The sequence below is a fragment of the Myripristis murdjan genome, chromosome 13, assembly GCF_902150065.1.
Source record: "Myripristis murdjan chromosome 13, fMyrMur1.1, whole genome shotgun sequence".
Lineage (NCBI taxonomy): Eukaryota > Metazoa > Chordata > Actinopteri > Holocentriformes > Holocentridae > Myripristis > Myripristis murdjan.
The window spans coordinates 17333347-17356867 of NC_043992.1; the positions used below are offsets into that span (position 1 = coordinate 17333347).

The window sequence follows — 23521 nt, forward strand, 5'->3', positions numbered from 1 at the left end:
AAGCCTTTGATCACCGTGGGATGTTGTGTCAGTCTACTATTAAATTGTTCAATCAGATCCCAAACATGATCATGTCATACAATAACTTTAATTGTTTAAAGTAATTGTTTTCACATGATTATCACAATGAACATCAGAAACACTGCAAGTCAGAAATTTGTCTGTTTTAAAATGAATCATAGGCCAAACTAGAGATGGCTGATTGTGGCAATTTCATGTCGCCATAGACAGATAGATTATAGATTATACATATAGGTATAGATATAGATACTACTGCCCTTAATTATAAGCACTCTGAGGTAAATTTCAGCAGATCATTCTGCAGATAAGCACGTTGCAGGGCTGTTTTCCATGTTTTGTAATGTTGTTTCTTGAGGTAAGCTAAGGCGTGATAAAGCAACAGTTAAAAGGTGACATATTTAAAGGTCTGTAATTGCATATCAAAGCCGACATTATTCTGCATTATACGGCATTATTCAGCTGCACTTTGTCATACTTTTTCTGTGTCTTTAGTTTGGGATATGGAAAACACTCCCTCAGCCCTTCTAAATACTCCCACCACAATTTAATTTCTTTCACAGGGCCTCATATCATCTTTTTCAGATGAAGCAGCATATATGAGGCATGAGTGATTTAAAAACATTATGTAGGGGCAGAATTAGTCACATGTATCGTTACAGACAGGAGAGGCTGTGTACTTTCATGTGAAACATTCACACTCACAGTTATGGGATTCTTTCAGCATGAAGTACAGTATGTTGACTCTGAAAATGATAAAATGAATAAAAATAAAGTGGAACCTGGTTGAATGATTTGTCTAAGGCAGGGATTATCAAGTAGTTCAGGCCAGGGGCCAGTTTTGGTAAAATGACAAGGGGGCCGTTACTTGTTTCCTTTTCAAAATGTTTACATCCATACCATTTGTCCTGTTGTAATGAACATGTTATACACACCGTGATGTAAGGCACTGGCCACAATAGCAGCACAATAGCAGTAACTTCTAATGTTGGATTTAAAATGAAATGACAAAAAACACTACAAAATTGTCTGATAATCAGCAAACTGTGCAAAAATAAAGTAAAATAAAATAAATAAATAAAACAGAAAATGACCAGTAAATTAGCAAATAAAGGCTCCTAGAAGTCTGAGGGTTAAAGAGACACTCTGGGACTGCAGTTACTTCTGTACAATTCCTTTAGGATTTGATTGGCTTTTTGGGGGCCACCAAAAAATGTGGCAGGCCGCATGTGGCCCACGAGCCAGACTTTGAGTATCTATAGTCTAAAGTTAAAACATACTGTACAGAAAGACTAACTGACACACTCCTATTAGAAAATAAGAGACAACAGACACTGGAGTTTTTTTTTTTATTTCCATATATCTTTATTATATGTTATTTCATATATATTTATATATTTTTTTTTCTATACAGGCTTGTTTCTCAGTACAATCATTTACTGACATACATAGATCTTACATAAGCTTGAGAGGTACTAGAGAGGCAAAGGGGAGTTTACTTTCTTCATAGGACAGTTTGGCAGTTAACAAGACAACAGGAGGTCACAATACAGACACACACGCACACACACACATCTGAAGTACGGTTTACACACACATCACGGCATGCGCACACAGACATAAAGTGGCTGAACACCTCTACTGCACACCCATACTGACACGCAGTCACACACACACACACACACACACACACACAAACACTCACTCACTAGCTGAAGTGCATACACACACACACACATACACACACACACACAAACTTGTATGCATACACACATTCAAGCACACAGAAGAACTGAACAGACACACATTCATGGCAGGAGGAGACAGGTATTCACAGAATAGATTACACCAATACCGAACTGACTAGTAGATACGCATATACATGTACAGTACTCGCCATATTTTTATTCCTGCTCCTACATACACAGATGTGCACACACACGCACATACCGGTAAACACACATACAGTCAGATCACACACACAGGCACACATGGGCATAGAAACAACCACACAGTCACGCTGTTTTTTGGTAGAAAGTAAAGAGCAATAATGCTGATTTTCAGACATATCCATGAGAGTACGAGGACACTGATAATGTTATTAGCTCTGATCCATATTTGGTTTCTATAATTGACAGTTATGCAGTATGAACATGGTGTCACTAGGTTTGAAAAACCCCTCAGCACTACGCTTCATGGTGTGAGATTAACTACAGAAGGTCAACATGACAGCAGTGATAAATACACATTGTATATTGCAATAATAGGATGAATACACATAGTTGGTTCTGTCTATGTGACCTGTTCTTTCCACTGAACATTACAGCACTCTTTCTCACTCTCTCAGCTTGCACTCTCTCCACACACAGACACACACACGCACACATTAATGTAACCACCCAGGCAGTGCTTCACAGTGTAGGGAACCCATTGCATCTTTCCTCCAAGATGCCACCAACTACACACAGGCTGACAGTCAGCACATAATATAATGACAGCTACATTATAGAAACATCTGTAGAAACAGGAACATAACAGATATTACATATTTGGCTTCGGTAACAGATGTAAAAAGATACCTGAATTTTGCTACATATCAGAATGCATAACTTAATGACATAACATGAAAATACAACCATAAACAGTGAGATTGGATGGATATTTTATTGTGCAGATCTACTCCAACTTAAGTGTTCTGTAATTTCAGTATGAAGTAAGTATGTAGTTTTTACAGCATGTATGTTGACGAAAACGAATCACAGGTTCAGCAGTGCCTTGTGTTATATTATCTAAATGAACATTGATTGTATCATACTTTATATAACTGTATAAAATGCAGTAATACCGCATAAGCAGTCACTAAATGATTTAGATGACACTCATGATGGGTAAAGTGGGTGGAGGGATGGATTGTAGATGCTTGAGTTACTAAAACTTGGCTGTAGGCTGGCAACAAACACCATGAAACTTCTTTAAAAGTGAACCAGCAAACCAGCGTGAACTGAACACAGCTGAGCTAAACCACTTTGACCCGGTTCTGTACGTTAACTCTATGCCCTTTTATAGACTCGAGTCTGAGAAAACAAGAATTGGAGATGCATGAGACGAGGCAAAGATGGTGTAAGGTAGCCCCCTTGTCCTGTAGTTTTGCAGAATGTCCAGAAGAGGGCGTTCTAGGTAGATAGAGTGGCACCTTTGCACGGTCATGGTTCGGTCAAACTGCGTTAGTGATGATGAGGTCTCTGTGTCCTTCACTGCTGGGCACTGGAGTGATGCTCTTTAACAGGCGCTGTGAGGAAAGACAGAGACAGAGACAGACAGAGACGGAGAGGAAGGAGGAAAAGATGAGGGACAAAAAATGAGAAAATCAAAATGATACATACATGCACGTACAGTAAATAGCTTGTTAGAACATCACAGGGTCAGTGTGTACAAACCAAACAGGGGTGAGTACACCTGTCTTACATCAGCGGTTAAACAGAAGCTAATTAACTCAGTCAAGGGCGATAATACACAAAGTAAACCACTATGTAAACAGAAATGTCATTACTTTCATGATTCACATACTGGTTAGAATTTGTAATGATCTGTATCACCTAAGAAATCACCCTAAAAGGACCCAAAATTGATGACCCACCCATGTGGGCTAAGAAAACAATGGCAGTTTTTTGGACGGCCAAACACTGGGAAAAATATAATATAAGAAAACATGCATGCACATGATTTCTCTTTTATCTTGTGTTTTAATCATGTACATTTTGGTATTTATATCTATATATTGTTGCTGTTGTTGTTGTGTTCAAAGGGAAACTATTCAAAGGGATTGTGGGAACTATCCCAAACACACATGACCAACTCAAAACACTGTCTGCCACCACACAAACAAAATTGTTGTGCAATTTGTGCTCATCAGAGAGAGTGGACAAACCTTACAGATGAACAGACACACAACTGTGTCACATTGCAAAAAGACAGTCAAACATTTTGACCTGGCTTAACCTCATGTGACTTTGCTCACGCCATGTTACCTGTTAACTTTGAGACTTTTGTGTTGCATGAAATGTTCTTTACAGACTCAACAGAGGTTAAAGAATTATTAAAGAAGTGGAGAAAGAGGTACACTGGTCAAATAAAAAAAACATAGGATGCATAACTCATGAAATTGCAGATAAAACACAAAGGAAAAATAAAATAAAATAAAACAGGCAAATATACAAAAGCCTGTTCCTAAATGTATAAATGAGGTAAGTCATTTGGCCAGCTTAAGTTTCTCTGGCAAGGTGTTCCAGCACCCTGATGACAAAAACATGGCTAACTTTGGTACTAGTCTCCAATTTAACAACATGATAGCCTACACATACCATGCAGTGTGTGTGTGAGTGTATGCGCGTGTGTGTGTGTGTGCATGTGTGTGTGTGTGTGTGTGTGTGTGTGTGAGAGAGAGAGAGAGAGAGAGAGAGGGAGAGAGAGAGAGAGAGAGAGAGAGAGATGGCTAAAAGCTCTTTTTTTCTTGCTAATCTCTGGGTTGCAGCTCCTCCCTGCTCCTTTGATCCAGGCCTCTGGTCACCTGTTCACAGGAGAGGCAGACCACAGGGCTTTGAGCACAGAGACCGACTGCACATGGGAGATGGTGGGAGGACAGGCAAGCCCTCTGTTAGGAGAGCTGGCAACCAGAGCACAAAGGTCAAAAGAGGACAGACGCCCTACGAGGAGAAAAAAAAATGAGGGAAAGGGAGAAGGAAAGGAAATGCAGTACCTGTTTGAATGTGCCCTTTGCATTGAGCAGGTGGTAGACCATGTAAGTAGGCACACAGATGAAGGAGGACACGCCGATGCAGTAGCCCAGGACGGTGGTCCAGGCTGGGTAGTGGTAGTGAAACAACCTGACTTCTGGAGGGAAGGCCAGGAAACTGATAATGATGAACTGAACGAGGAGGGAAACAAACACAGAGCTGTTAGGACAAATGCCAAACATCTACATCTAACAATGTATAAAAAGTTACTAAGTAAATAACAACTACTGCTTTTTACTCTCTATCATTAATGAACATGTGTGCATGTGCATGACTGTGTGTGTGTGTGTGTGTGTGTGTGTGTGTGTGTCAGAGACCCTTTTGCCAGAGAGGCAAATGAGTCAAACATGTCTCCTTAAATATTCTCTCTTTTAGTCTTTTTTTTCCTAAATTGCTCTTTTCTGGATAACTTGAAGCCCTTGCATGTGCACATGCACGATTTTGTGTGTGTGAGTATGGGTGTATGTGTGTGTGTGTGTGTGTGTTAGTGCATGTGCATGTGTGTCCCTCACCAGTAAGAAGCAGGGGCAGATGGCCACCCAGCACACCCTCCAGAAACAACCCGGGTAGAAACCAAGCATGACCTGGACGTCATTACAGAAACGGCTGGTACCTGGAATACACAGACACACACACACACACACACACACACACATACACACACCAAGGTATTTCCAAACTGGGTCATTATCAGCGTCATACATTGGGTAAAAATAACATTCCCAAACTAATCAGAGATATTATGCAATCCCAAAGAGGGGAAATTCATCCTGATCATTTCAAAATGATGCATCTCCTCACTCGAGTGTTCGCTGTAAAACAGTTGCATGCCTGTGTTGTGAAACTGCAACTTTTTTTCACTGAGAGATTTTCCAGCACTGTTTACCATTCCCCCAAATCACCGTCATTATCAGTATTTACCGTAGAACCAGGAGACTGCAATGACTTCCAGCAGCACCACAGTGATGACCGCAGGGCCGGTGGCGTACTCCTCAAACAGCTTCACCACAAACGCACCGCCCTGGCACAGAGACAGAGGAAAGAGTGTGAGGGAGGGAGAGGAGGGGCAGAGGGAGAAGTGGGAAAAAGGCAACGTGGATTATCTCATGTATGATCTATTACTTTCCAATTATTTATAACCATTTAGAAATTACTCCTACAGTAAACTGATGGAGGAAACAGACTTGGTGTATGAGCTCTAAGGCGAGAAGCAGGCTAACGTGCTGTGCATGTTTAATGAAGCAGAGATGCATATTAATATTAATGCCAGCACTGGATCTGTAAAACTAACTTGTATTGTATTATTATTGGGTGTTGGAGAAAAGAGATTGCCTGGAATCTGATTTCAACAAGTTGCTAAGTGTAATTTATTATATTAATTTAAAAGTTGACAGATTGCAGATACCTCTGGCAAGAATGAGATATCTAGTTGGATTACTCAAAAGACATTTACCGAGAAATCTGTATTTTTTTTTTTTTTTTTTTTTGGATGGGTATGTGTGAACATCTGCATTGCAATGAAAATGATTTAATGTCTTGGACTGTGCTGAACTTTTGATGAAAAAACTGAAATACACCAAACGAGTTTTGTATTGGTGTTTTTTTTTTTTTTTTTTTTTTTAAGTTTAAATGAATCAGCCTACAGGTCTGCACCTCACTGCATCTTTACCTGATAACGGCAAAACATAGGTTTGTATACACTAAATAACATGAGGATAAATTGAAATAATGGTCAATATTATTTGCACATCATAAAAATGACACTGTTCAGATTGCAGACTGTGATTGTGGATATATTACATAGGCCTATATCCAAATTCTATCTTTGGATATACTGGATATGTCTTTGGATATACCGCAAAATTTTATAGATTTTGGAGTCTGCATAACTGAGCTTGAGTATCCTAGTAGATTGAGTTGCTGTGATTAAGGTAAGCAATGGTTTGTGATAGCTGTCACAAGCAGTCTGTGATGTGGTTGGACTTACATATGTTAGTGTAGAGAGAGCCCCCAGGTAGCAGACACACACCAGGCCGAAGACAAACCACTCGCGTCTCTTAACCAGGACATGAGGGAACTCATCCAGCATGGCTGTGATCACCCCCTCCAAACCTGCAAACTACAGAGAGGAGGCCAAACAGGGGGAGAGACATGGGAAGAAATGATGAGCAGTGAGAAAAAAAAAGAAAAAAAAGAAAAGAAACGTAGATGTGGCTGTTTAATGCAACAGCACTGTGACAGCTCCTTTGGTTAATATTGCCCATCACTGTTGCCCCTAAAATCCCGGTGTATCACATACTTTAGAGAAAGGAAGCAACATGAAGGAAGCAAATGTTAAGACTATCCAACACTACTTCAAATTCGCCGCAATATCCTCATTCAAAGAAAAGAGGAGCATAACGACGCCGGTGCTGATTCTCCACTGATTATCGGTGCATGATAAGAGCCTTACAGGTCTCTCCAGCTGGCTGCCTCAGAGTAGATAAACACCGGCTTATGGAGACAAGATCGCAGCACAACTCTGATATGAGCCTCCTATCACAGTAACTGTTATCCAAAATGGAACAGTGAGGACAAATAACACCCGACACTTTCATGAAGCCTCCATTGTAACAGGCAAATGAAAAACAAATAAAACAGGTACATTTGCATTTAGAGCAAAGCAAATATGCAGCCTCTGTTTCTAGGCTTGAGACGCGGGCAAAAAAAGAGGTGGAAACTGGGCAACGACAGATTAACAGGAGTATAACAGGTGTAGACAGACACTTGACAATACACAGAGTGTTTAACAAAAACGGGCTGTCTCACCCTTCACACTGCAGGTAGCTGGAATCAATAAAGCGAAAAAGGGGTTGCTGAGTAATTTTGGACACAAACTAACCGTGCTATCAAGACCCAACATGATGATCATGAGGAAGAAGATGATGGCAAAGAATGTGGCAGCGGGCATGTTTGCTATGGCCTCTGCGTAGATGATAAACAGCAGACTGGGACCTGAGAGAGAAAGAGAGAGAGAGGAAGAGGTGTTGGAAGAGATTTTTTTTTTATTATTTTTATTGTCCTACAGTGAAGGAGTGCTTGTGCAATGTCCTTACCTGCGTCCTTGGCCACAGTGTCCACATCTTGCTTCCTCATCTCAGCCATGTAGCCCAACACGGTGAAGATGACGAAGCCAGACAGAAAACTAGTCAGACAGTTTACTGAGCTGGTTACCAATGCATCTCTGGGAGGGAGAGGGAAAGGAGTCGGGTGAATGAGAAGAAGATGAGAGTTAGATAGGAGCTTGGTGAAAAATCACATAAGTCTCTGCAAAGTATTTCTACTCGTTATACTTGACTAGTGAACTATGCAGGCCTGCTTTGGAGCTGGTGAGGCTTATTGTTTCACAAGCATGGATTTCTAAAGCTAATATTTTTGGATTTACGCTGCTGATAGATGATACTTTATGTCAACAAAACAACACAAAACAAAACCAAACAAAAAAATACATGGATTCCAATGATTCAGCATTTTTTTTCCCCAGCAGGGTGAAAAAAACAGCATCATGGGATACTTTCCACTGAAACCCAGATTTAATTAAGCATGAGCTGCAAAAGACCTCACATCAAGCAGGACAATGTGGTGCTGTGGAGTCAGTGTTTTACAATCATTCTTTACATGCATAATAATTAAGTTTTTGTCGTAATATAATGAAATCTGATCTGTCAAAGAGGCCCTCCTTTGAATCTCACTTGTAGCAGTTGTTGTGGAACGGGTTGTAGCTGGCAAAGGCAAGGAGCACGCCGAAGCCTGGACCCAGAGAGAAGAAGATCTGAGCTGCGGCATCAATCCACACCTTGATGACAGGTGGAAAGAGAGAGCGGGCAAAGAGGGAGTAAGGGAGAGAGACAAAGAGAAATGTAAGTTAAGGGAGTGGGTAAGAAATTGAGAAATAGTGCAAGGTGGAAGGAGGAGGTATGTCAGGACAAGAGGGGGCATCATGAATCATATATACTTGTGTGTATAAAGGTAATAGCAATCTCAGTGGTGTTTAGAACAGGGAGGGGCTGAAGAATGCCTTGCTAAATTCGACTGGATGACTCACTGTAGTGCTGAGCAGCTTCTCCCAGTCAGGTTTGAGATAGAAGACCACGCCCCTCCAGGCCCCTGGCAGAGTGGCTCCACGGATGAGCAACACGAGGAGGACCAGGTAGGGAAAGGTAGCAGTCACCCACACCACCTGATGAGGAGAACGAGGGAACACGCATAGATTTCAGGGCAAATCCACAATTCCCTACTATTTATTTTGACAATATCTTGCAAATGGGTTAACACTGTGGTCTTTCCGCACATATCACTTTATGGTGCTGTGATGTTTTTACTTATAGATGAGTGGCACTGTGACAACCAGATAAAACACTATAGCTCAACCACAGATAGAGCACCATATAGGTATTAATGACAACCCTGCCTGTCCTTTCATTGATTCATCTGTTCCTTCACCTTTTTCTCTCTTTCTCTCTCTCTCCTCTAACTTTCAGATTCAAAAATCCCCCTCATGATCTACTGTATCTTCCCATTCACTTTTGCCTCCATCGCACTGATCATTTCATAAGAATAGATACAGCCACACTGATGTACAATGCAATAAACTGCCCATTCTGCTCTACCCCCAAAGTTAATGCTATGATAGGATTAGATGATCCTCATGAGAAAATTGAGTTGTTGCAGCAGCAAACAGTAACACAGCAGGGAAGACAGAAACTTAACCATAAAACAAAGTGTAGTCAAGCACTGCAAAAACGCAAAATCTTACCAAGATTATTTGTCTTATTTCAAGTCAAAAATGTCTTATTTCAAGTCAAAATATCTCATTACACTTAAAATAAGACATGATCACCTCAGAAGTAAATTGTTTTTAGACAATTTTCACTTCTTTCAAGTGAAAATTCACTTGAAAGAAGTGAAAATTTGCTTGTTTCCTTGGCAAAATTTGCCAGTGGAAAAAGTGAAAATTCACTTGAAATAAGTGAAAATTAGCTAGAAACAAGAAACAAATTTTGCCAATGAAACAAGCAAATTTTCACTTGAAACAAGAGACAATTGTCTAAAAACAAGTAACTTCTGAGGTGATCACAACTTATTTTAAGTCTAATGAGATATTTTGACTAGGAATAAGACATTTTTGACTTGAAATAAGACAAATAATCTTGGTAAGATTTTGAGTTTTTGCAGTGAGAACATAGAGAACTGGGGTCATATAATCATATGCAACTAACAGTCTCAATATGTCTTCAACAGAGTGCATGCATGAGAAATTTGGGGAAAAATACAGAATGCAACATTTTTAAGATGTGTGCTGTTACTCAGTTTTTTCCTCACTCTGTGAGCTAGCTTCCAAATACGAGTCTTGTATGTGAAAGTTTTAGGTGCTCTCACCCTCAAACCTCAGCAGCACTGAGCACTGTCTATAATGTGGCTCTTACAAGTGACCTTTTCCCAATTGAATCTGTCTGCCTATCTGGCTTGTCAACCCATGATGGTGAAGGTGGAGGGCTGACAGAAGAGCCACCAACCACCTGTCTCTCTCCCTTTCTTCAGCTATGCATCATCTGCCCTCTGGGTGACCCCCTGTCAGCCACGTATTCAGCCCCTCAGTTACCTTTCCAGACGTCTTCACTCCCTTCCAGATGCTGAAGTAGACGATGGTGAAGATGAAGAGCAGGCAGAGGGCCAGCTGCCAGCTGACAGAGCCCAGCTGGTGCAGACCTGAGGAGAGGTGGACCTGCAACACCTGGCGACTGGTCGACGGGTCAAAAGAGGATGAGAAGAATGAGTGAGCAAAGAAAGATGGGTAAATGAGAAACAAAAGAGACAGGAGAAGGAAAGAAAACGTGGAATAGAGAGAAAGGCAGGAGGGAGTTGTGGGAAGGAGCAAAAATGAGAGCAAGTATGGAAAGGGAGTAGGAAACATCAGTAAGGGAATAGGAGATAGAAAAGAGAGAGAAAAGCGGAAAGTGATGTATGGAGAGGGAAAGAGAGAAGGAAGGGAAGGGATATGGAGAGGGAGAGAGTAAAAAGTGATAGAAATGATTGGAAAAAGGGACAAAGGAGATGAGGTGGAGATGCAGAGAAGTGGGGAAGAAAAGAAAAGAGAGGAAGGGAGGATTTAGGCAAAAGTGGGGGAAAGGGATAAAGAGGAGATACGGAAAGGAAGATAGATAAAGATAAAGGAGGGAAGCAAAAGTGGAAGAGGCAAAAGAAAATAAAAATTGAGGGGATACGGGAGAGAGCAGAGAAAGAACAGGGCAGAAGGGGAAAAAATGGAGGAGCAGAAAATAAGTCATCTTTTATTATTCAATATGTAAGCCACAGAACCTGATCCCTTAACACACACACACACACACACACACAAGCACACACTCACAAGCACACAGATAGATTATATCAGCTGTAATGAAAGAGTATTTCACTTGGGGAAAAAATGACAAAAAGAACAGACCCAAAAGAAGAGAGGGCATTTACTGACTTGTGGAAATCAGAGCTGGCTAATGGCTAAAACGGCGAAAGAAAAAAGCAAACAAGTGAAACGAACAGGGAGGTTAACGTCTGGTCGCAGGTTAAGCACACAGAATAAAAACGAGACATGATTTATGTTAAAAACAGGAAATTCTGGCGCCAGACCGCGTTGAGGAATTTGTTACTTTTATACCTATGCTAGGAAAAGTCAGCGATGGATAGACCCCGAATCTGTCTCAGTAGATGTGACAGAGAGGCACCATCTAGTAAACAGCTGATAAGACTGAGCCAGTAGACCTTTAGGGTGCAGGAAGAGACACTCCCTCTCAGGAAGAACAAAGGCGTTGTTCTGTGTGACAGAGCTGAGGTTTTAAGAGAAAAAGAAAAAAAAAAGAGCTGTAAAGCTGGCCTACCTGTCTCTGTTAACCTCTCTGTCTGCCTCTCTCCCTGTCTCTCTGTCCTGCCTTAATAGTTTCACCACGCAGTATTTTATCTGTCCTAGCAATCATTTTGTCAGTCAAGCTTCTTATTTCCAACCCCACATGCACCTCGTTCTACACCTCGACCTGCTCCTCTCTCCCACTTAAAGGGATAGTTCATTTAATGTGACTTGAGGGTGCTTTCAGCCAAAAACAGAGAAACACAGCATGTCTGTTTCAATAGACAGGTGCATGAGAGAAGATCAAAAGCCTTAAATGTACCACTGCAAGTCAGACAGTGTGCGAGAGCTCATTTGAAATGTTTAGTCAGTGCATTGGGTATTTGAAATATGGAAAGAGAGTTCAGTGGTAAATACTAGTGGAAGTCAATGTGATTGAGGACCACATGCTTTGAGACAAGCCTGGTTCACAGCGTTTACAATCACAAATAATGGCATCATGTGTTATTTTTTGATTTGTCTGATTTATCTCGATAGCATGTTGAAATGTTTGAAACAAGACACTGCCCAAATTTTCAACTTCAACCTGATGTTTGCCCAAAAAGTATCTGTCTGGTCCAACAAAAACCTGAAAGACTTGGCATGCTCTCCCTGTTTTTGCATGTACGTTAGGTTAACGCTCCTGCTGCTGACCTTGACTGAGGAACTGGAACTGGAACCGCTCCTACTGCGGCTGCGCACTGCTCCTTGTACTTAGAATCGGTCAAATGCAGTGGATGAATTTTTCCACTGAATCAATAAAGTGCAAACTTAACCTTCTGCCTGCAGTATCTCCAAAATCAAAACTAATGGAGAGAGAGGATATTGTGGCACATCAGTCAGACTTCAGTGTGTTTGCTCTCTGGAACTGCTCCTCCTTCCTCATTTGACCCCGGCCTCTTGTCTAGCTCTCCCTTGCCCTTCTACATCCAACTTACATGCACTTACGTATAGAACTCCTCGGCAGGAGAGGTGGAGGAGTTGGACCAGGAGATGTTGTGGTCGGTGGACATGTAGCGGTTACAGTTGACTGTGTTCCAGCTGTTGGTGCAGGTGGTCCAGGGCAGGGTGCTCCGGAACGACGACAGCAGGTAGTACAGGGCCCAGGCCATGATGGTGTTGTAGTAGAAGGCTATGTAGAGGGCGATGATGCAGATGGCAAAGCCGATGCCTGAATGAGACAGAAAGGAAGAGGGATCAGAGCATGATGGGGTGTAAAAGGAGAACAGAGACGTGTTAAACTTTTGCACAATTTTTAATAAAGACAGAGAGAAGATATTATACAGAGAGATGAGTAAGGACTGTTTAATTTGCACGGCATAGCAGACAAAAATATTGTGTGAGTGAAGAAAAATCTATCTTGGCGAAGTTAAGCTGTTTCTTGGTTTCTCTGTATCTGTTTCAGTTTATCACACACACACATGCACACACACACACACACACACGCCCTGCTTGGTCTGTCAATGCTCACACCCAGCTGCCCTGCCTCTCTGTCCTTGTCTCTATGCGTCTGCTCTGTGTTCTGTTGACTTTTTGGTCAACAGTGTGATCTATAACTTCATCCAAAAAATTCACCCACGATCAGAGTAAACACGGCCACAATAGGATAAAAAAAAAAAAAATTACGCATATATTTTGGTTGATAGGCTCACTAGTATTTGAAGAGAGAGAGAGAGAGAGAGAGGGAGAAAGCAATATTAGTCCAGCGAGCCAGACAGAGAATGAAGAAAGGGAGCAGAAGTAGCAAGAACAAGCATTTTTCAAAGGTTTTGAATCACTGCAAGCATGAGCTGTTCTTCATCACATAGTCATCATCCTGCAACATAACTGTGCATAAAAAATATTAGGCTGATAGACCCAGCAATTTATACGTGTAGCTGCAGACAGACACAGACATACACGACCAAACACATGATCTCCTCCAGGCTAGTAGTGCCACTAGTATCGAGAAAATAACTCTTGATTCATGACTAGTTGATTAGCACTGGAACAAGTGGGATTATCCCTCTGGCAGATGTTTAACTTATATGAGAAGCAAGAATTTATCATTGAATTTCAGACTAAATGCCTGGTTACGATGGAGATTTTTGAAGCGAGAGAACTTGAGCCGCTTGATCATAAGCTCCCCTCTCCACAGTTTGTCGAAACATCAGCGTTAATGGAAGTGAATCCAAGGAGTGCGAGACACCACTCAATCACTCGCCGTCTACCTCTGTGAGGATAAATTCAAATTCCCGTTGGGTAAGTGGGTGACATTTCCAAACAACAACAATTTACATACTATCACATTTCTAAGCAGCTGGCATTTGGCCTGGAAATGTGACAATTTCCATAACAGAGAGTCAGAACATCACACTGGATCTACAAGAAGATGGAGATGCTCTTCAAGGGAACTGTACTGCCAGGGTCGCGGAGGTTAAAGTAGCTGTCTCTCAGGCTTTCACTCCTCTGGGCTGCCTGTCCACCTGACACTGTCCTTCTTCGTCAGAAAGTCTTCTCTGCTCTCCTGTACTGTAAAGTTCCTGTCGGTGTGAGGGCTCTTTCCTATACCATCGCTCTGAACTCACCGTTCTCTCTACTTCCTTGGTCCTCTATTGCCTCTCCTCTCGTCTCTTACCTTTGAAAATGGGGCAGATGTGTTTCCAGATGGAGATGCAGCCACTGCGGTGGAACTGGCCGAGTGCCAGCTCCATGTAGAATAGAGGCACACCTCCGAACACCGCCATCAACAGGTAGGGCAGCAGAAAGGCACCTGGAGAGACAGAGAGAGAGAGAGAGAGAGAGAGAGAGGAAAAGTGGAGAGGAGAGACAGAGAACAGATGAGGGGTGCATATGGAGGGCAAGGGGGTTAAGGAGGGAGAGAGAAACAGAGGGTGGAATAGAGGATGAAGAGAGGAGAGAATGAGAGCGCAGGGAGTAATTGGAAGAGAGGAACAGAGCAGAGTTAAAAGAAAAGTATAAAACCAATGACACCCGTGAGAAACATCACTAATTCACACTCCATCTGTAATCTCGGTAGTCCTCTACAATAAACATTCAATTGCACTCCAAAAATCATAATGTGAATGGCTGTAAATGTTTTCTTTTGTTGCTTTCTTTTGACTGTGTGTTTCACTGTGGGCTGCATGATATGGTAAAAAAAAAAAAAAAAAAAAAAAAAAAATCATATTTAGACAAATATTGTGATTGCGATACTATTTGTGATTTTAGTGGGAGTGATCACATTTGCATCATAATTTTCATTTTAATTGGGAAAAAAGTCATGTTTTTTACGTCTTGAGAATATGATTTGAAGAACAGGGAGTCTCAGTAGCTCCACAACACTCAACAATAAGGTATAATGTCACATTTAACCTTTATCAAAAAATTGCAGGTGCTGTGATTTACATATTGCACTCCATATTGCGATTTCGATAGATTTTTTAATTAACTGTGCAGCACCAACTGTCTGTCTTTGTTGCCGTCTGTTGTCTTCACCATTGAAAATGAGGGTTTTCAATATGTTTGAATGGTTTAAATAAATGTTCCATTAATCAGTCAATCAATTAGAATATTACATGTACCATAGCTTTTGTGTCGTCTTATAACTGCACAATCCACTAAAAAACAGTTTTCTGATTTGAATTACACATGTGAATTCTACAACAAATTCAGACTACTGTGATGTTTGCTTTGCATTTTCTAAGTAAGGAAACAGAAACTGTGAGCTCCTTCTTCTACTCTGTGATATGTAAAAATGCAGGAGTGATGAAAGGAGAATTAAAGGCCAAACGCTGAGGAGCTGACGAGCAGCAGGACGGCGTCCAGATCCTTGGACCCTCAAGCCCGACGCTCTGGCTTTCATAAATCACCTCTTTCTCTTTGTTTCTTTCTCTCCATCGACTACAGCTTTATTTTGTATGTGTGCACATTTGTTTGTGTGCGTGCATGTGGGAGGGTTTGTGTGTGTGCATGCGTGCTTGCGTCTCTCTTTGTGACATGAAAGCAAAGATAAGGGTTGATTGAGCAGCTGCCTGGGAGACAGGTTATTAAGCAAGGAGAAAGAGACTGAAGGCGTTCTCATAAAAACCACAATTAATACTGTTGCCTCTATCAAGTGTCTCCCAGTCCCCATCTATGCCTCGCTCCCCGAGACACACACAGAACACAGGAAATTGCAAAGATTTTATTATTGCAAATTCAATAAAAGTGGAAAGGGAGGCCCTGTTTGCCGCTAGGTGAGGATTGTGTAGTATCTGAGCACAGACGGCAGAGACAACACAGACTTTGTAAAAACACACCCTATGAACCTTTGCTTTTTATGCCTTAGGTTACACAAGAGATGAACTCAAACAAGTATTAATAGCGCACGCTGACATTTGGTGTTGACCTCATAGGTCTGTGCCCTCTTCAGTTAGGAGGTTTGTAATGCAGACAGTCAGCCCCATTTTCCATCTGATTTTATGGTGTCCTAGCTTTACGGTCAGCACGGAAAGACTCACACAGGGCATTATGACTGTAATTTCAATTGAGTGCAGTGTACGTGATGAATTAATTCTGCATGTGTGTCTATAATGATTATTATGAATGATAAGCTGCAATACAATTCTAACCATGCAGAAACATTTTACGCACTCTAATCCTGGCAATCCTCTTTACTGTAGCATGGATGTCATATGTGACAGAGTGCCTACTTCAGGGGAGAATTAAATGCCATGTTGCTGTCCCTGAGCTCACCTTTTCCTGAGAACTGAAATTACGGTGAAAGAGTTTATCTGGGTGAGGAACCAGGTAATTTCAGCCATACGCATCTACTAGTCTCTCCACCGCCTTCACCTCCCTCTCTCACCCTCTCTCACAGTTTCTCTCCTCCACACAGCCTCTGGTACCTCACCTCCTCCATTCTGGTAGCAGATGTAGGGGAAGCGCCATACGTTTCCCAGGTCCACAGCATAGCCAATCACAGACAGCAGGAAGTCCATCTTCTTACTCCAGGTCTCCCTGGGTCTCTCCAGGCTGGTTTGCTGGACCACTAGAGTCCTGAGGCCCCCTAGTGGCATGGAGGACCCAGTGCCACCTCCAGCGCCAGGGGCCGTACCCCCAGAGCTAGCGCCAGTCCCGGGCCCCTCCGTGGAGCTCTGAGGGGCGGACGTGGTGAAGCCGTTGGACACCTGCTGACCAGAACTGGAGGTCAAAGACTTGGGTCCTTTATCTGCTAGGCCATCAGCCAGCATCAGTCTACCATTCTCCTGCTGTGTCACCTCCTCTTCTCCCTCTACCTCCTCTTCCTCTCTCCCTTTGTCCCTCTCTCCCTCATTCTCTCCTCTGTCCATTTTCATCATGGTCGTCAGCATCATTTCTTTTGTGTCCATGGTGCTGTGTTGGTGTTAGTGTTGGCGGGGCGGTTGGGGTGGAGGGAGGTTCTCAGAGGGAAGAGGGAGGGAATGTGGCGCTGCTGTGTGGTGTGGTGTCCATCAGGGGAACAGAAGGCTCAGGAGAAGGTGGGAATGGTGCTGAGACAGTTTAACGACAGGCTGGGAAAAAACTGGGACACGTCCTACCGCGACAGGAGAGCTGGGCAGCGGGAGACTGAGGTAGTGCAAGACAGTGGGGCCAGCTGGATAAGATGAGCAGCACACAAAATATGATGGAGTCCAATGGAGCAGGACGGGATAGAGGCAGACCAGGATAGCGCAAGTCGGGATGGGACGTGGCCCGCAGAGAAGTTACAGGAAGAGGTTCTTGAATCTTCTCCGCGACCTCCTCCTTCTCTGAGACACACAGTGATGGGACTGTGGTGTAGGACAGGCTGCATCACACAAAAGAAAAAAGTACAAATAAGTTGCAGACAAAGACATAGTGTGCTTTTAAATTTTCAAGGGGAACCTACAACCAAAAAAAAACCCACACATGCCACAAGACCATACAAAACTGATCCACGGTGTTGGGCCTCACCACGCGTTTTAACACTTACATTTTGAATCAACAGGTAAAATCTCCTTAGGATGAACGGAGAAAAGAGACGCTGCAGGAGACTCTCCAACAATTTTTTTTTTCTACATATAACTACGGAGATTCTCCTGGAACTTGAACATTTATTTACCTTTTCCACATTTACCTTTAAATTAATACTTCTTCACAGTTGCATAATCTCGGTTCTTTATCAAATACTGAACATGAATTCATGAATTCAGCCTAGAAGTAGACATGCAAAGAATAGCAGATACAGGTAACTTTGATTAATGTATAAAACAAGCAGCAGGAACACGTGGAAACCAAATATCAAGATGAAAGATACAACAGCTAAATATAAACAGCATAGCAGTATTGTTCTAGAGTTGTTTAATGAAGTGGAAAAAGTAAATACATAAAATAAAATAAAATTCCAGTTCTTTTATAGATGCCCTGAATGATACTCTTTAAGTATGTATTTTTATATCCTACCAAATATATAATGTAGTAATCATAACTCCTGTTTTCAAACAGAGTCTACAACTCATTTTATGTTAATTTTTATTTATATATTCATTTTTACATTTAAAGAGAGAACATATTTGTCTAGCATATGATTCATTTTTAGTAAACTGAGAAACTGCATGTGCATACAGGGAAAACCTTTGAGCAAACACATGAAGAAGAAATTTCCGTCTCAGTAGCATATATTTGTGAGACATGGATAAAGTTTGTTTCAAAATTAATATCATTCGAAAAATGCTTTTTTTTTCACTATTTTGCATTTTTAAAAAAGTGTTAATATTAAACCCTGGAGTGAGTATTGACCACAAATTACACTATGCATTCAGTCTTTTAATATGCAATTGATTTTTCACAAGTATTACCTTGAAAATCCAAAACACGATCACATGAGAACCTGCTCAGATTGAGAGAACTGTTTGAAATTGGATTAGGCTGTTTATATGTGTTTGCCTCAACTGAATGCCAGAATGCAGGGAGAGTTGATTTACACAGAATTCCATTATCTTAATTAAGAACGACTGTCCAGCAATTGTGCATGGCTGTCTCACTGGCACACAGACGTCCATCCATCTAACACTGCAGCCCTCACCAAGACCCCATCATGCACTTGGAAGCACAGTGAGACAGTAAACGTTGTGAGAGGCCAGTCTTCCACTCTTTACAAACCTTTAACACTTGACTTAGTCCACTTTGACATTAGTGCACTGTGCTTCTTCCAGTCTGACCAAAATAATTTGAAATGCTTTATAAGTATGAACTACAACCCAGATTATAAATTGAACAGGAGCAACTAGAGAGAAACGTGAAGGAAAACTGCATTTTGCATTTACCAGAAAAAACAAAAGAAAAACGATATGCCATTGTCTAAACTGTATGCCACAGTTTGCTCAGTGCTCAGGGTTATCCAGAGCACACATTGTATCAGCTGTCACACCGCTTCCCAAAAGAAGTCAAGAAAGACAAACAATGACAAATTTTTTGGTTTGAGGAAATACTAAACTGGACCTGTACGTAACGTATATAGGCTGAAAATATAAATGTACAGGAACATTACATCAGTGAAGGGAAAAGTAACGTCTGCACACTTTGCCCAAAGCCACAAATTTTATTAGAGATGTTTCGATCTGAACTGATCCTGTTCTGATGTTTTGATTGAAGCGTGTCTAATAAAATTTGTAGAGCAAAGTGTGCAGGCGTTACTTTTTCCTTCGCTGAGAGTTTTTTGGTAGCCTTGCACCTATTGTGCGTGATGTGCGTATAATTACTCTTTCTACAGAAACATTACATCAACTTACACAAATCATTCCAAAAGAAGAGTCTGAAAACTGGCAACAGATTATTTCTTTCTATGCCTTTATTCCTAAACCCCATACTACCTAAGATATTGTTGTATACACCTTAAAGTCTCTAGTCATTACTGTAGTTTTTTTTCCCCACCGTTCCACTAAACAGACTTAGATAAAGAGAGGGTGATAACATCAAGATTACAAGGAAGACAACCTGAGAGGGTAGAAGCGAGAAAAACATCAAAGCCATTATGTATCATCCAAAATGAGAAATCTGCCTCATTAGTGTCATCTTCCTGAACTCTGCTTCACGAGGAAAGACTTAACATCAAGCCGACAATTCTTCAAATGCCACATCAATGTGATATTTTGTGTGAAAATTAATTAGAATGAACAGCAAATTCAAAAATTGAAGCAAAAAGCACAGAAGTTGTTTGTCCATACGCACATGCATCTAATACATTACCTTTAGGGCTGGAGAATGAGGACAATAGGCAGCTGTCAGATGTGCTGGGATACCCAACAGTGGCTAAAACACTCGCAAACAGCAGCAGCAGCAAGTTCTATGCCAAACTTAAATGATCCCATGGTATTGCGAAAACTTGCCAGAGAAACAGCATGCACTAGCACATCAGGACACCGTGTTTGCCCACTGAGCTCCCAAACCTCTCTAATTTCTCTCTCTTTCTCTCTCTCTCTCTCTCTCACTCTCCCTCCCTGTTGTCCTTCTCTCACTGACTCGTACGCACACACACTTACACACATGCCACACAGAGAGACGCACAGCCACGCAGATATGCACAGATGGATGTGTGTGCTCAGACTGAATACACTCAGAAACACGCACGTGTGCCTGCATGCAAACATGGACATTCATACTTTGAACTTTTATCTGATTCATACACACACATTATGTTTATGACAAAACTCTCATTAAAGCACACACACTTTGACACACACACTCACATACACACACACGCTGTAGACCACGCGAGTCCTACCATTGAGCAGTTCTTTGGCAGTGTCGGGCTCTGTGTCAGGGCGCTACTCACTACCTACTGTCTGCCCCCCTCTCTCTCTCACACACAAACACATATACAAATACACGCATGCACATGCATGCCAATACACACACACAACACACACACACACACACACACACACACACACACACACACACACACACACACACACACACACACACACACACACACACACACACATACACACACATTCAGTTGCTGCCTGGATGAGTTCTTTCTGTCTGTTTTTTTCCCATTTTCTCTTCAATTCTTTATTTCTTCACATTGCTCTTTGTCTCTCTTTCAATCTTGATTTCTCCAATTTTTCTATCCTCCTCTAATTTTTAACTTTTTTCTCATGTCGTCTTGCGTGTCGGCAGTGGAGAGCTCAGACTTTTGACAACTATCCTGTTCTTTATCTTATCATTTAGTTATTTGAATAATTTGCATCTAGAAGCGTTCATTTCAGATGTTTAAGGACAACGTATTTGCAAATCTTTTTTTTTTTTTTTTTTTTAAAAAAAAAACACTGGCATTTGGACAAAAATATTCTTTGATAAATTTACCATTGCATGATGAGAAAATTAGTAGCAGTTACCTATGTGAATTCAGACTTTAGTATGCAGCATTGGTGGTGCAGAACTAATTTCTCAAAACAATACAAAGAGCCTGATGCCTGGAGGATTGGGCTTCATAATGTCAAATCACTGGCTTGATTCCCTGGATCATCTTGCTCACTGTTCTCAGTGCAAGCCTGTGGTAATTCTGGGCAACTCCCAGGTCTGAGTGTGTAGCCATCCCTGCCTCTGTGCTTACTCCCACAGGTTATTGCTGTAAATAAGAAGGAGCTCTTTGTCAGGTTGCCTGGTTAAAAAAGCCTTTAAAAAATACAGTTTGCTTAAGTTGTTATAATGTACCATAACAACACAGTGAAACAGCTACCGGCAGTTCATTGATCAACAAACCTGTCTGCCAAATAGTCAGTATATTCTTTCAGTGTAACTTAGGAATCACTATAGAAACTTACAAAAACACAATAAAAGCTGCCCACAACTTGATGACTCCATCCATACATCACACGCACAGACAAATACAGCCAATCATCATATACACACATTTATGTACAAAATGTTATTCTCTCAACTATTACCACATTGTATAACCAAATTGACCACAACCCTTACAGTTGAATATAAGTCATCTATTTCAATTATAAAATGCTAAATTAGTATATAAACCATTTTTAACATAAAAGATTGACAGAATCTTCTGATCATGAACAGTATTTCAGATTATCTGGGCTTTCTCCTCTGAAATCCCCAAGAAATCCCACAGGGCGCCTGCTCAGTGTATCTTTTACTCTAAAACAAAAAAAACTCTCATAAAGCTATAAGCTCTGAGTCAGCCTTACTAACCTAGCTGTTTTGACACAGACTTTACACATTCTGGGGTACGGACCTCAGGATTTTTATTTTTTTTTTAAAGAAAGAATAACATGCTTATCACAGTCTGCTTTGGCAGCACTCATGGGTTTTTCTGAAGAATTTTGGACTCTTGACAGCTATAATCCTCACTTTCAGCTCTACTGGCCAAGTTTCCCCTCTTTCTGTCTGATTACAATGCCTGTCTGAAGCACCTGACAGAGAGCACACTGAGCACAAGAAAGACAGCTGGAAAAAGAACTATATTATATATAATAATGAATATTTTATATTTGACAAACACTGGCGAGCGTAAAAGGCCAATGCTGACAGAAAAGTTTTTTTTTTTTTAAAGTTAAATAAACAGAGAAGAATCGGTCCAAATGTAGGGTCTCTTTATCATACTTGCTGTAGGGAATATAAATAAGCAAAGTCCAGTGGGAGATGGTAGAAAATGAGCAATAGATAGGAGTGTGTGTGTGTGTGTGTGTGTGTGTGTGTGTCAGTGCTCGTGTGCATGCAATATAAATACTGTGTGTATGTGTGTGAGTGTGATTTTATGTAGACAGGAATATACTGGAATGGGAATATACTGCAGACAGACAGGGAGATATGGGGTCTAGTCCCTTTGGGGAAGTGAACACCCATGAAAAGCACTTCCACTAACAAAACAATCTTTGCTGTGCAAACTACATAATTAGGCACCCTTGGGTGTATCTGTTAAATAGACAAAATAACAAGGATGTTTGGTGTTTTATTGAATTAATTATTATGTCATTGTGAGAAAAAAAAAAAAAAAATACAACCGAGGAAAGATATTCTGTTGCTTAAACTCTTGAGCAACTGGTCTTCTATTCATAGTCAGCATTCCTTTATGTTGTTATAGCAACCTCAAATTATATTAAATTAATTGATTTAATTGCAAGCACTTAATTTTAATTTATTGTAAACAAATTTAAATAACATGTGGGCATGGCAAAAAAAAGAGGCAAAAGGAGATAATTAAAACTTAATCATCTTACCACAACCAAGCTCTTGGGGCAGGATGGTGGCCTTGTAGTTAGAGATTGTCCTTCAACTGGAGAATCCAGGTTCAGTCCCCGTTGTCAGCAAGCACCCACCAGACTGACGCATCTTGGAGCAGCACACTGAGTCCCCACTAACTCCTGGGGTGCTGCTGTGTAGCAGATCCTGACCACTGGACTCCTTAAAATAGGAAAGTTCAAAAGAATTTCCTCATGTGGATCAAGAAAATATCCCACAATTTATTATTTCCCGACTGACAATAACAACAGTCAGTGTGGTATTTTCTTCTGTTCTTCTGCACCACTTGACAGCATACAGTAATTTCTTTTTTTGCTCAATCTGCTCTCTAGTATACACAGTCAGTGTGGGCCACTGACTCCCATGCCCACCTGAAACCATGCCAATCTGAGGTCTGGTTAATTGAAAGATAAACAGTGCAGGCAGACATGGGAGGAGGAAACCATTTAGCACATTAGGTTGCTCTCCTAAATTGCTGCCACATCTGCACAAACAATACTTAACTAGCCTGCACAACCTGTTGTACTTAGAGGAAACTAATTACAGCAGAAAAAAGATTTTGGAT

At 41.2% G+C, this 23521-nt stretch overlaps 1 protein-coding gene across 2 annotated transcripts; it reads right to left on the reverse strand.

Annotated features, from left to right (window-relative positions):
* Positions 1 to 1397: 1397 nt before the first annotated feature.
* On the reverse strand, positions 1398 to 23227 carry slc6a4a (solute carrier family 6 member 4a). Of its 2 annotated transcripts, none has more exons than XM_030067694.1 (14): positions 22935 to 23227; positions 16601 to 17515; positions 14345 to 14479; positions 12676 to 12898; positions 10453 to 10591; positions 8896 to 9030; positions 8543 to 8646; positions 7907 to 8034; positions 7693 to 7805; positions 6799 to 6930; positions 5733 to 5832; positions 5324 to 5424; positions 4775 to 4942; positions 1398 to 3307 (listed from the first exon to the last, which is right to left on the reverse strand). In XM_030067694.1, exons 2-14 carry the CDS (start codon positions 17076 to 17078, stop codon positions 3233 to 3235), a joined length of 2031 nt encoding a protein of 676 aa, XP_029923554.1. In that variant the 5' UTR covers positions 17079 to 17515; positions 22935 to 23227; the 3' UTR covers positions 1398 to 3232. The 2 variants fall into 2 exon arrangements, with proteins under 2 accessions (XP_029923554.1, XP_029923553.1); XM_030067693.1 differs by lacking the exon at positions 22935 to 23227 and adding an exon at positions 19936 to 20148.
* Between the last annotated feature and the right edge of the window lie 294 nt (positions 23228 to 23521).